Source organism: Alligator sinensis, unplaced genomic scaffold, assembly GCF_000455745.1.
Source record: "Alligator sinensis unplaced genomic scaffold, ASM45574v1 scaffold969_2, whole genome shotgun sequence".
Classification (NCBI taxonomy): domain Eukaryota; kingdom Metazoa; phylum Chordata; order Crocodylia; family Alligatoridae; genus Alligator; species Alligator sinensis.
This window is the reverse complement of record NW_005842481.1, coordinates 311,909-326,896: the sequence shown is the minus strand read 5'-3', so window position 1 is coordinate 326,896 and position 14,988 is coordinate 311,909. Positions and strand designations below refer to the sequence as shown.

General features: G+C 43.0%; 1 protein-coding gene across 1 annotated transcript in view; it reads right to left on the bottom strand.

Annotated features, from left to right (window-relative positions):
* SCGN (secretagogin, EF-hand calcium binding protein) overlaps window positions 1-14,988 on the bottom strand; it is a 48,536-nt gene that overhangs the window by 32,904 nt on the left and 644 nt on the right. Inside the window, exons 2-3 of the mRNA XM_025212751.1 lie at window positions 14,901-14,977; window positions 13,785-13,855 (exon numbers count right to left, since the gene is read on the bottom strand). Coding sequence (XP_025068536.1) covers window positions 13,785-13,855; window positions 14,901-14,977 — 148 coding nt within the window. The remainder of the gene's footprint in view (window positions 1-13,784; window positions 13,856-14,900; window positions 14,978-14,988) is intronic.

Genomic DNA, 14,988 nt, shown 5'->3' with positions numbered 1-14,988 from the left:
GGGGAATGGAAGTCCCCGGGCAAGGGAGCTAGTTGTGGCCGAGAGGAGGTTGACCCTAGGCAATTTTTATAGGAATTTTGATGAGGCCTGGGTGGTAGTCTGAATGCAGGCTAAGGATTTTGTCAGCTTTATTTTGTTGTCAAAGCCTCTGAATCACGCTTTCTTATGTATTTGTTCTTCCTTTTAATGAACCCTTTTGTTTTTCTGTTACTTTACCAAAATGCCTGTGATAAATCCTGATTTCTGGGCAATTTAATAACCTGGACATACCCATTCATCAGAGTGGGGGACCAATAAGCTCACACAAACCCAGGGTCTATCTCTGGGAGCACCCTAAAGCCCCAGGGTTTTGTCACAGGATAACTGCAACCTCCTGTGCTTGTCCTTTGATGACTGGCAGGACTTCTTGCCCAGAGAGGGTGTATTTGTTCTCTGGTGTGTAGACAGTTTGCTCGTTTGGGTGTCTCTGTGGGTGCTATAAGTCCTCACCTGCCATGCCTTTGGTGTTATAGAAAATAGAGAGCCTGATCTTCCATGCCCTCATACAGCCTTCACATGGACACTATGGGTCCTGTGTCTCAGGCTCTGCCTCCCCTACACCCTGTTTAGCGCCTCCCAGATGACAATATGGGTAAAGTGTGTCCAGACCAAATTTCAGCAGTCTCTGTCCGGCGTTGTGGCAACAGGTTACCAAAATCCTCTGCGCTGGTATATCTCCTCCACTCAGGAGGTAAAAGTCCATTTCAAAACACTGTCTGTGCACTCAGGCTAGGGAAATTTAGCTCTCCTTCCCCTCTGCTCAGCTACTGTACTCACAGCTATGCCGCTTTGTTTGCAGGTCATCCTGGCACGCCTCTGGGCATCGCTGCTGCCAAGGCCCAGTCCCTGCTTCCTGGTAAGTGCTCCCACTCCTCCAAGCGGGCTCCAGTGGGAGTCACTTGCTACCACGGTACCTACCATTTGCCCCTGCTGGGGCAATCCCTCTGGTGTGTGGCTGTCACAGTGCTGCCACAGCCACTTCCGGTCCCCTGGCACTTTGGGTTTGGGCTGGTTTTAGGCTCCACTGTTGCATTCTACCCCTCCCAACAGGCCCTGTGGGTCCTTATCAGCCAGGCTCAACCTGGGGCCAACGACCCCAGACATGTCTGACATGCTTCTGGGTCACTGTCAGGGAGCCTTGGCCTGGGTGTGGCCATGGCCAATCGAGCTCTGCTGCCACAATGACTTGGAGGAAAAGAGGAACACAGGACTAGAAGGGGCCTGTTGGGCCACTGAGTCCCATCCCTGCTGTTGCAGGTAAACCTGTCATAAACAAGTGTCCAAAAAGATCTATAAGAATATCTGTTCTAGCCCTATTTGCATAGCACAACCTCAAAGCACCCCACAGACAAACATGGGATCTTTAGTATTAACTAAAGAAAGAAAATTCTACAATGTGTCATAAGAAAGGAGTAGGAGAGACAGAGAAAACATCAATGCCTGAGGTCTGGTCACCAGTTAAGTGAAATATGTCCAGCTGATCCTAGAAAGAGGATCACCCCTCCATGCTGTTGAGGAAAGCAAACTGCCCCATTCTCCATAGTCCCTGCCCATTTGACCTGTTGAATGTTCCCTTCTGGCCTTGCTCTGGGGATTATTTATTCCTGAGCATGTGGCAAGGCATGTCAGCTAGGCACTTGAGGTTTCCCAATGCCACTTATGAGCACTAGCACAATACATCCAGTCTCTATTGCCAGCTGTGGCCAAAGTCCCATGCTTCAAAGGAACCAGGGGGAAACCTAGAAGCAGTGTAATCATTCAAAGGCATAAAAAACAAATTCTTCCTGGTCCATGCATGCAGCCAGCAGTTGCCATGAAGCATTAATTAGTTAATGGGATTATTACAGTATAATACAATGCAACAAAGACTGTGACTGTTATAGGAATGAATAGAAAAAGAAATGTAATCCAGAAAGGATGCTCTCATCCAGACCAACCTTCCTTACCTGCATGCATAGAGTTCCCTATAATGTAAACTAAAACATGTCACTTGATAAAGTCTGGAATCATGCAAGCCCATCACCACTAAGCAAAAATGCTCCAATGCTCTCCTCCTTCTCACACTCTGACACTAACTTGTTTCGCTTCAGCCTCTGCCTTAATGTCAGCAAAGTCAAGAAGCTCTACCCCACTAGAAACTTCCCACTTGTGCAAACACCTCCATGGCAATCACGTTTCCTTTCAACCTTCTCACAGGGATAGCAACCTCAGTGATCTATCCTCTAGTCTGTTTGTGAAACAGGGATAAAAAGCACTTCACTGTCCTGGAAGAAAAGACCGCCCTGGTAAGGAGCAGCTTTCCTTTCTTCTAACATGCTCCTTACATCCTTTGGTCCACATTTCTACCCCATCAGAGCTGCAGCAAGCCTCTGTACTGGCTGCAGACACCAAAGTCCCATGCTTCAGATGAACTAGGGGGAAACCTAAACCATGCTCTAAACATTATACTAAGAACATCTCTATCCTATCATACTATTCCTTGCATAAACATGTGTTGAAGCACTGTAGGTGCCATGCCTCCGCTCCCCTACAATGTTCAGAAGACTCTTCCAGAATGTTAATAGTTAGAAATCACCTTCTAATATCCAAACTAAATGTATAGAGGTTTAGTTCTTTGGCAGTAGCTAAGGGGAAAGAGCCTCCAGGGAAGAATTGCCCAGGGATGCAGAGACTGCCTGATATGCTGCATACTGGGCTAATGGGGCTCCAGGAGCTCAATAGGTACCATAGCCTACAAAGCACTTAGTGCTGGGGGAAGTTTGACTTTTTAAAAGGACAGAGCACACCCTGAACTGCTTATATTATGTTATTGCCAAGGGGCATGTTTAAGTTGCTGTTTATAAATACCAAAGGATCGGGCTGAGGCTATTGGGGAAGGAGGAGGCTTCATTGGGACCCACTACAGTGTGGGGACCCCAGCGCCAGAGAAGGGCGCAGTGAAAAGGAGGTGAGCAGACCCCAGCGCCAGGGGGCGCACTGCCAAAGGGGCTGCAGAGAGCCCAGCACCAGTGTGGGGTGCAGAGACAGGGCTGCGGAGAGCCCTGTGAGGACAAGAGGCCGAGTTGTAGCAAGGCCCCGGGAGAGACAACATTTAAATGCCATCTGCGAGGCTTGGGGCGTGGTAAAGGGGCAGCTTTAGAGCCACGCATCTAGCCCATAAGGCTGAGGGTGTCCTGGGAGGCATCCATTTTGAGTGGGATCCAAAAAGGGATCCTAGAACCGACGTGGTGGACTGTGTCCAAAACAAACTCAAGGGCAGCCTCCCTATATTATAATTACCAGCAAGACATGGCAGGTGAGAAAGAGGGTGCCCGTTGGGCAGGATTGGCATCAAGGAGCTTCAGGGGTATCATGGCTGTCCTTGGGGACCCCATCCCGTGACAATATTCATGCCCAGCTTGCACCCCGTTGATTTTGACTCACAACTGCCCTTTAACTGAAATAAATCTTCTTCCCTGGCATTCCCACCTCCCAAATGCATTTATAAAGAATAAGCAGATATCCTCTCAACCTACATTTTGCTAATCTAAACTAGCCATGCTCTTTTGAACTCCTTTCCTAAAATGTATTCTTCATTCCCCTATCCATCCTAGTAGCCCTTCTTTATACCTGTTCAATTTTAAATTAACCTTTTGTGAATATAGGTAAACAGAAGTATACACAGTATTGTAAATGGGGTCTGACTAATGTTTTGTACAGAGGTACTCTTACTTCCCCAACTCTTCAAAAAATACCCCTCTAACACCTCCAGAATTTTATTGGCCTTTTTGCATTGGCTGCATCATACTGGCAGGTCATGGTTATCCTGTAATCAACCAATACACCCAAGTACCTCTTTTCCTCAGATACATCTAAGCTCTGAGACCTTAGCTTATAGTAAAAGTTCTTGGTATTAGCCTCTAAGTGGATAACTGTGCACTTTGTGCTTTTAAATTGCATACCATTCCTATTACTCCAATCCAACAGGTTATCTAATGCTTCCTGTATGAACATACACTCTAGACAGAATACAGCTATATAAACTAACAGCTGTAGTCAAACAATCTTTTTTCTTAAATGCTGATGCTGTTATTACATAATCCTCTTTTAGAGGCGAACACTACTGCTGAAAAGCTGCTTAAGAATTTTCATTTTAAACCACCCTCCCCATTTCAATCAGTTATTAAACTTTTCAAAATTTTGCTAAAATTTTGCAGATGAATTTGCCAGATGAATATTGCCCTCATGGAAAGTTTAACCAGAAATTATACAAAGCTTTCTGAGGACAGTTTTTTTGGGCCAAAGTTCTGCATCACTCCAACAGGAAGCTAAAGCTGTTCTTACTGCAGGTGGGTGCTAGTACCAACATTTCCTGCCTTTTCCAAAGAGTGTGCATGTCAATGAGAGAGAATCTTCTCGGAGGGATGTCTTACAGTTTGCCATTAAGCATAGGCTATAAAATGCTGTGATATTTTTTGTTAATTTTCCAGAATCAAAGCTGAGTGTAATTAAGGAGATCTTTCTTCCAGAATGACAGACAGATAACATTAGAATTGTGATACAGCGGTACAGTGTGAGAAAGAGGAATCAAAGATGACCCAAGTTAGCAAGGGTAGTAAATCTGTTACTAGTGAAATAGAAGAGAGGAAGGGCCCATCACTACTCTAAATCAGTGACAGGCAGCAGCTTCCAAGCCACAAATGGAAGTTATCACCTGAGGCTCTTCGCAGAAAATGTTACCACAGGTCACTTTTTTTCCTCCCTGCAGGCATTGGATATATATTTCTTGCTGTCAGTAAATGCTTAACATTTTTACATTTCCACATCTTGAAGTGTGGAAAAGTTAGTTAATGGACTGGCATTTCCCCCCTTTGAACTAGATTATGTTTGCAAAATTCATATCTGGGCGTATGTGTTGTTGGGGCTCTTTGGTGCACACTGATTGCTCATGTGACTCCAAAACCAGTCAGGACTGCATGTTGCAGCTCTGAATGCAGTGAAACCACAGGAAGGAAATCCACCTGTCTCTAGTTTTCACATTGGGTGGGAGGAGGGGGCGGATCATTCTATTAACAAAGAGTTAAATCGGCATTTGATTATAATGCAGACTGTGGGTATAGACAGGCCCTCATTTGTAGTACTACAAAATCTCAGCATTTTCTAGCACTACACAAATGTGGTTCTATGCTGGTGCACAGGGGTTCCAGCCCCCTTGGCTGGAGAGCTACAAAGTTACATCAAAGGTAGCTTCTCTATTCAGTGGCCAATTGGGGGCTGCTTCTTGGGTCCCCCTGCCTGTAAGGAAGCCCAGCTCAATCACTGAGAGCCTGCCCTCTCCCTTGCTGGGGAATGTGGCAGGAGCAGAGATGACGCATAGGGGGTGCATGTGGGTGCACATGCACCCCCTGAGCGTGACGGTGCACCCCCTACAAAAAGGTACCTGCGGGCGGTTGCCGCTTGCCACTCCACCGCTGACAACGCTGCCAGCGGTGGCTGTGGGTGGTTGCTGACCCTTGGTTGGTGCTCACCACCTCCCCGCCCACTGCTGACTACCTCTAGGCACGGCCAATTGAATCGCGAGGACAAATGATTGACATGTATTTCCACCAATTAACTGAAAAATAGGACTTTTTGCAGTCCATTCCTCATTTAGAACTGGACAGGGAACAAAGGGTTTAAAAATGGGATGGTCTGGTACAAAACAGGACACATGGCCACCCTATACAAATGTATCCATGGCCTAAAACAATTGTGGAAGAGGGACTTCACCCCCTTCCTAGCGATCAAATACTGGTCCTGTGCCAGTACCTCCTGAGAGTTATTGAGCATTCTCTGTGCTCACTGAAGCCACTGGTAAGGGAACGTGCCTGATGCTTTTCAGGACTTTGTTTACATATTATTAGCAAAAAGAAGGTTACATAGTTTTGCCTTGAAAACATACACCACGGTTAAAATATTGCACATAGCATTCCTCATCTAAATCTCTTGGGAAATTTATTTCACAAGAACTTTTCATATTAAAGATATTATTCCACAAAGCTTTGCATGAAAGAACTTCTGTAATTCAAGCTGCCTTAAGGAGAAGTATTTTTTTCTCTTTACACCTGATCCTTTTCTTCAATTTTATGAAAACCCATCTTAAACTATTTAATACCACAGTTGCAATCTAGATGTTAATAATGCTCATAATGATTGAAAGGGCCTTTTTGCATTTGCAGCTTCACAATGTTTAATTTCTTTGGCATGAAAGAAATTCTATTTTCCTCTCTTTTGGTAGCTTGAAAATAATCCCTTCACTTTTATCACATTTGTATTTTTTTGTGTGTGTGCCTTTGCCCCATGATTTTGAATTATGTTTCTGCTTCTTGAGGAATCTCCTGGTAGTGCTCCTGGTAGTGATTTGTTTTAATCAAAATACAGCAATGATTCATTTGTTTTTGGACAAGAGAAAAGAATGTGTGTAGAGGATCAAAGAGATTTTTACAACCTGAAGTGATGCTGGGGCTACTCCTGGGGTTTGCTGATCTTGAGTTTGTCATTTTAACTCAGACCAGGCCACGCCACGAACAATACTTCCCTGCCTCGTGAAATGGATTTTGTTTTTACAGTTAAGTACCAGAAACTACTTCAGATGCAGAAGCAAGCATCTCAAGCACTAGGGGAAGCTAGTAAGCAAGTGAGCTTGCTTGCTTGCTTGCTTTCTAATTATCAAGTTTCTTTATCGACACACACATTTTAGCATTCAGTTCTGCCTTGAGTAGCATTTACCATGCAGTGAGACTCTGCCAAACTGGAACAAGAGATCCCTAGATTCCCCCCTTAGAACTTGTTCTTCTAACCAGCTCCAGGCAGGCGAGTTAAACCCATGTGTCTACATGAAATCAGGTGTCTACATGAATTCAGATGCAGGTTCAGGACTTCAGTGAATGAAATGCTCACTACGCTAGTAAGATTGGACAGCCTGGACCTACCACAGTGTAGCTAACTAAGGAAGGGTGACTGGGGCAACAGCCCTCAACATCAACTTAGGGGGAGAGGTGCAAAAATAACAGCCACAGCTGCTGCCTGGTTTCACAGTCTCCACAGCCAGCTGGGAGCCATTACTGCTTTGTGCAGTGCAACTGATTCTCAACTGGGGTCCTGTGGCACCCAGGGATGCCCTGAGATCCTTCCAAGGGTGCATCAGGCTGCCAAGTAACATTAGCACTGCTAGCACAAGATAAACCCAGAGATTTCAAGTGGGAATTCCTGGTGTTAAAAGTGTTCTGACCTGTTGTGGGCTTTGTTCTTTGCAGCAAAAGAATTGCTCTGTTATTTTTCTGTAGTCACAAAGCAAGTGTAAGCTAAGAGTTGGCATTTTCTGAGGCATGCCTCAATTGTAAAAGGGTTACAAATCACTGGCTTAGGCCCTGTTCTGCCTTTCCATAAGCCAAGCACTTCTTTAGCAAAGCAACCACCATAGTCCATTTTTTTAAAAAACCACACTCTAATTTGCACACTTGTGGGCAAAAACATTTGCACAAACAATTTATTTTTTCCCAGATCAAACATATAGGTGCCTAAATGACTTAAACTGGCACTGGCAAATAATTGTGAGTGGAAAGTAAGCTGACAGGTATTCCCACTCAGAAAATGGTGTGAGCTTTTAGCTTGGAAATCAGGAGCAATACATATACTTGTTTTACAACAAGCTGCTTTTTTACACCAGTCTTACTTCCTTAAATATTATTGTACGTTAAAAAAACATACAACGTATCTTCTTTTCTTTAGCTCTATACGACCCAAGATTTGAGCTTTAAACTAGAAAAATGTCATATGTTGAAATATAATTTACTCCTGTGTGTAATAAGCCAAATTCTCTGCTGGGTAACTTCACTGATTACATTGGAGTTGCACACTGGATAATTTGGCCTACAATCTTCTCTAGCCCCTGTCAGTGTAATATCTGAATACTTGTACTGTCATTACTCTTCCACCTCCTCTTTGGATAAAAATCACCAGTGCAAATCTGGGAGATATTTCTCCCATAGCAAATGCTGGCTGCCAAGGAAGGATCTTACATCTTTCCAGATGTGTTAGCATGTTTGTGTGGTTACACTTTGGACAGGTTCTCTGTTTGCCTTTTTTCCCCAAGGCATGGGCTTCTTTTGACATACCTTTAAATATGGAAAACACATTCATTGTATCAATGTTTCCTGACAGAGCGCTAAGGTTGTATTTGCAGAGGCTTCCAAGTAAAAACAATGTCTTGCCTTAAAACACAGAAAGGAGAAAGGAATACTGTAGATCACATAAGCTGAAGCTAACAAAAGTTTTAAGAGCTAATAAGCACCTCAGCTGTTCCCCAAGTTTAAGGTAACACACATCGGATTGAACTTGGAATGGGGTGCAAGAAGAAGGGTTTTAGTGAAGGCTCTTCTATCCTGTGCCGATCCACTAGGATCCAGACTTGTTTACCCATCAGACATATTGAGTGTATCTACACAAAATGCTAAGTCACCATAGCAACACGCTACGGTGACCTAGCGTCGGCAGGCAAAAACTGTGATGCCGCAGCTACGTAATCGTAGCGACACCCTCCCTTGGTATAGCGCATTGCTATGGCGACATAGCGGCTAAAAATAACCGTGTATTGCTGGCACAGCACGACACGCTGTTACTGCACCATCATTTAGTACTTCCAAAAGGAAATGCTAAATGATGGCTCAGTAACAACGGCACCATAGGGGCACGTGTAGACATGCCCACTATGTCTCTTTAGGAAGCTGGAATACAGAGCTGTGCTGGCTGGCAGGGAGAGTTCTCATTTGGGTGGCTTTGAGGCTGGTTCATATTTTGGACATTGGCTTTAATTGAATTGATTTATTGAATTCCTGACTATGCAGCCACATCTCTAGAGGGGCACATTTAATAAAGTAGGGGCGTGGGAGGAAGCACTCTAGTATGAGTAGGTAGCTGAAACCTACGTAGTCTGTGGGTGCCAAGGGCAGGTGGGATGATTCTGTGGCTTTTCAGGGAATATGCTCCATGGGCTCAGAAGGACTCCTCTTAGTCAGAGGCTGGATCTGTGGGAAAACAATATAGCAATGCTCTCCCTCACTTAAGCAGATTTACACTTCTAGGTGATACAGATGGTGTGCTGTGGAACTGCTGCCATCCACACCACAGCTTAGTGATGTGTGTTCAGAGAAAGGACTTACTTGCACCATCCCTTTCTTCTAGTCCAGGGGTGGGCAATTATTTCGGGCACTGAGTTTTGGCAAGCCATCGAGGGCTGCACGACAGGCAGCCAGGGACAGCTAAATATTAATTTTCTAAATTTTTTAGGGGACCCGCGGGCTGGATAGAATGGCCTGGTGGGCTGCATCTGGCCCGGGGCCGCATTTTGCCCACCCCTGTTCTAGTCCATCCACATGCTGGGCAAAGCAGCAATAATTTGCATCTAACTCCTTATTATTCCCAGACCTTTGGCTGATGTCTGTGTAATGCATACATTTGACCAGAATGAGTCAACTTACTGTAAAGTATTATTCTATTCATATTGTGCATTTCCCCTTGTATTATGGCTTTACCTGAAGATATCTGACTTCATCTGGACATTCAGTGGAAAATTACTAGGTAGTATACAAGTGTTCTTAGATCCCAGAACTTTATTGGTGTAATTATTGCAAGAATATTTACACAGTTTCTTAAAACTATAGTAGAAATGTTCTAAGCAGAAGCTTTACAAGGAAGGAAAGAGAGGGAGGGACATGGAAAAACTAGATGACAGTGTTTTCCTTATTTCAATAACATTCATTGTTCATCATTGGATCTCTTAGTCTTTACACATCATGTGGCACAAGTTACAATACCAGAAATAACCTATGTATAGACAAGTGTGCGCGGGAGCAGATTTATGGATTACAGTCCAATAGGCAAATGAACAGTGGGATGGGGCAATGAAAAGGCTCAGGAGGTAGGCAGGGAGAGCAGACACATAAGAGACAAACAGCTAATGTCACATGGACAGGAGGGGCACAGCTGCAGCAGTTCCCCAGCCTGTAATGGGATGAGTCTAAAGTGTCCCTATCTTCCTCACATACTGAAAGACTTCACAGAAGTTATTTCTAGTTTGTAGAGAACACTTAACCCATTAATATCACCAGACCACCAAAAATCTCTTGATTTACCAAAGCTTTGTGTTTGTATTAGACACAAATCTAGTGGCAAATCAAGGGTGTTATGGTAGAACTGGGAGAGCTGACAGCTTTTCACATTTTGGGGAGAAGGGCAGGGTGGGGGACAGGGGAGAGAGTATGTAGAATCTGGGAATTAGTTTGGCTCATTACAAAGTTAGGAGCCATTTTCAGATTTACCTTTGTTTCAAATACCCCCAAAGACATGTAGATGCAAGGCTCATCATCTCTACCCTTGGTATACTGAATCCTCTTTCTTGCCTAGGCCCTTTAATCACCAAATCTAATTCTCAAGTGCCTGAGGGACTCTGTCTTCCATTGTTTTCCCAGCTGTTCTGGTGCTCTTGCATTTAATGTCAGATGAAGACATAGCAGAGTAGCTGGGAAAAAATAACAGAGCTGCAAACTACAGTGGTCATTAAGGGAAAATAACAGCTTAGGGAGCGGAGGTTGGAAAAATATAATTATGAAACTGTTCACTATTCAAACAGTGACAACTTTCAGAGCAGATAACATTATTTATCACTTGTACAGCACTTTAGAAATAGTATCTAATTAATTCTTGTAACGTGCCTTTAAGTTATGTCAGTATTACTGTGTGTATGTTAAAGAGCATGGAAACAGAGGCAGAGAGGTTAAGAGCTCACAGAAGGAAACAGTGTCAAGACTAGGTTTAAAATACAGAGATCCTAATTCCCGGCTCTATGCTCATAATCACTAGGCCATGCCTTTCTTTAAGGTACTGAAAAACAATTTTGAAAAGAAGGAATCCCACCCCCCACAAATATCACTTACCATAATTATGTTGTTATACATGCTAATTATACAAAGGTAACAAAAGTGATTATTCATACAAAGTGCCATAAACATTCATGAAGCTTAGGAAACAAATGAGGAAAAAAAAGTTTTATTTTGAGTTGCACATAGTGAAAGGACAAAATTCTACCCTCTGGATGTGTCTGCATTGCACTGGACAGTGCACAGAGCTGTGAAAACCTGCCCTGCCCACGCCAGCACCTCATGCTGAAAAATGTTCTGCTGTCACTATTACAAGGGCACTGGCCATGTCCTGGGTGCCCACCAAAAGGCACGTGTCATGCACAGCATGGGAGCAAACAGGTGAGGTGTCCATTTTATGGAGGCACTACTATGATTTTAGACTTGCAGGGCAGCACTTAATTTTGGTATTTCTTAGTAGCCTCAATGGGAGGCAGGGATAGCAAAATATTGAGGGTGACAACAGCAGTCCCCTTTGGGCCTGATATAATTTTGCCCTTAATTAAAAATAACAAGAACAAAAAATAGACCATAGAGAAAGGAACAGAAGGCAACCCATGATCTTATTGTTTTAGGTCCATAATCTGGCACTTTTAGGTCAGGTACAGACATTACATTTTTACCAGTGTAAGTGATCAGAAACCAGTCTATAACCATAACAGAACAGAAGTTTGGCACACAGACTGGTTTTAAATGGTGGAAAATGATCTAAGATTTGCTCCCCCCCACCAATCCTGCCAAAGGGCAAGTGTGTGTTGTTTGCTAGAGCTAAATTATGCTGCTTACTGAAAACCATGTCACTTAGATCAATTCCACCTCAGGCTTTTTGAATGTCTGTACCTAGCCTTACTGTTCAGTAGCATTATGCTTTCTCAATTGTACTTGAGTAGATTTAAGATGCTATCCCTTAAATTAAACTGAAAGGCGTTCTATGCCATTTATGTTTTTCTTCAATGACAAGACTAACTACAGAAACTGGGAAAGGCACAGAATGGAAAAGCAGTCTAGTTTAGAATGTATTATTCAAACACTAACTTTTAGCAATAGTGGCAACTGTCACAAGCCCTGTTTAACAAAGGGAAAATTGTACCTCAGTATGAAACCTGGAAAAACAGGCATCAGTGACAGTGTATCCTACTTCCTGTGTATCGCTTTGTTGAATACTATACATCAATTTATGAAACGCATTTATATTCACTTCAATGTATCTTGTCTCCAATAACAGCCACAAGCAAAAGCTTTAGCAGAGCTTGTGAGAAATTCCTCCATTGGCATACATAAGATAAGGAAGGTGTACTCTAATGATTGGAGATTGACTCAATTACTAGCACAGGAAGTTTCATAGCTCTCTTTTATTAACAATTTCTATTAGAAAGCTGAATATATTTGCTAGCTTTAGAAAAAAAATTGATCCTTCTATCAATCTTGGTAGGTCTTTGGCCAAAATGACATCCTGTGGCAGTGGGTTCCACAATCTACTTGTCTATTGCATGATATTTCTTTTCATTGGTTTTGAATTTGTCACCTTTCAATATCATCAAATGTTTTTTGTTTTGGTGCCATGAGACAGCAAGACCAGAAGTTGCTACTTTCATCTCCTTTCTAAAGTTAACAATCAGTCATTTAGACCTCTCTTCATTTCAGATTTTCCATGTCTGTAATCGTTCCTCTTTGCCATCTCTGAATCCTTCTAATTTGTTATTAAACTTGTCCACGCATAGACTACTGACATTTTGCTATAAAATTACTTTAGGAAATTAAACAAAAGTTGCTTTGAAAACTGGGTTTAAGTTCAGATTTTGTTTCAAATACTCAGAATTGTATTGTGAATTTCATCCTTAATTCTGCTCATTCTAATCAGCCATCTGCCAACATCTATGTAGGCAGTTTATTTCTGTTTCATTATCAACTTTCTATTTAACTGAGTTGCTTCACCTTTATTTGCTCTGACACATCTATTCCTTTTAGTTGAGAGGTACTCATTATTTTTGCTTGTATTTGATCACATGCCATGCAGTGAAAATTTAAAGATTATTTTAAACATGTGCCTTTTATACAAATATTAGAACAGGCTTATTCAGTAACAGGATTTTTTTTAGCTTATAGAGACATTCAAATGCAAAGTATGAACTGCTGATAAGGTAAACAAATTATGAGGATATTTGTCTAACTTTTTTGTACATTTTGAGTTGTGGACAGTGACAGATAAGAAGTAGTGATAAACAGTATGGAAAAGAGCTATAAAACACAGAAAAACCTACCTGACATCTGCAAGTGTTGACCTTGCAAGCAACACAGTTGACTCAAATATTTGCCTTGTAACCATTTCTGAGAATGCAGGTATACTCTACATAAGCACTAGTTAAAATTAATGACAGGAGAATGCTGCAGAGTAACCGACATATTAACAAAACTCATCAGCACTCTTTTGAATAAAGCAGAAACACCTGCTATGCTACAATTCACCCTTCACAACTAAAGGTTACCAGACTTTTTAGTTAGATTTTATCCAAGGGAACTAAACAGCATTTCCTTCATGCCTCCTAAGACAGACTGTTTAGCGTGCCACAATTATATCCTTGTACTAGGTGACAGATGTTGGACTGAAGGAAAAAAAAAATCGTACCTTTAAGGTTATTGCACCTGTTATAAACCCTGTTTAAGCCCCGCTTTGTTGCTAGGAAAAAATAAGCTCTCTACCTTGTGTCACTAAGGAAACTAATAGTCACAGCTATGAGTACAACACCTCTTTAAACATCATGACCTTTAATAGTGTTTATCTTGATAGACATAATATGGGACAGTACTTACATCTGGACCCAGTTTCTTCAGCAGATGATGAAAAAAATTATCAAGCTCCTTCCCCTCTATGTAACCATTATCTAAACACAATTAAAACATATTGCTTATCAGACATTATTACCAATGTAATAACTACATTATTACAAATTCAGAAAATGACAACTTTGGTGAGACAATCATCTCTGTGTTTAGGGAAACTGTGTCAAACAGGTGCAGTGTTCTCTCTATTCATAAAAAAGATGTATCCACAGAAGTACATGAAAAGGCAAGATACACCTTGTCTAAAGTTGGAAGGTCCTGTTGTGAATTGACATCCTTTCTTGTAATACTTACTTTGGACTTTCTGTATCCTTAACACTAGACCTGAACCAAAAATGTAAAGGAGGGGCAGCGGGAGATATTAGGGGACACGTTCTACATAAACATTTATGTTCCGATTGCCTTCTCTGTAAGGCAAAGTCTGCTAAAAAGAGTTTTACTTTTATAGATCAAATCCACCCTGTAAAACATGGGATTTCCAGGAAGGTCTGATTCAGCTGCTTGGCGCTGAGCATCTCAATAGCAGCTGCTCAGGGAAAGCTTGGTTAGATAAAAATCATCTTTGCTGTGAAATATTTGGCCTGTTTGCCATCATGCAGTGGCAAGGGCATCAAACTGCTTGTGGGACATCCAGAAAGCTACACGGCAACTTCCAAAGGACATCACAAGACAAAGAGATGCATGAAGACCTTGATGCAAGTCACACCTGCTGGGGTAGACAGAAAAAGGCTAACACCAAGAGCACGCACAATGCCATGGTGACCTGGTGAGCTCCTTCCCTGCCCTACAGTCCTACTGTCCTCATCTTTGCCTGTCACGCACGGCATGGGTGTAATAAAGGGCACCGCACACACATCTCCACACACTCATACACCAGGGCCGGGGGATGGGGGTCTCAAGAGGTCTGACAATCCAACCCCCTGCTCAAGGCAGGATCATCCCTGAGGAAACCATCCCAGTCAACCGTCTGAGCGGCTCTTGAAAACTTCCCTGGGAGGGTCCCACACCCTCGCCCCGCAGGTAGGGACACAGGCCCCCGTCCATGCACAGCCCCGCAGCCCCGGGCGAGGAGGGGTCCGAGCTCACCGTCCTCATCGAAGCGCTGCCAGATGTGCAGGAAGGCGGCGGCGTCCAGCTGCGGCAGCCGGCCGCCGGCCCTGGGGCTGGGGAGAGC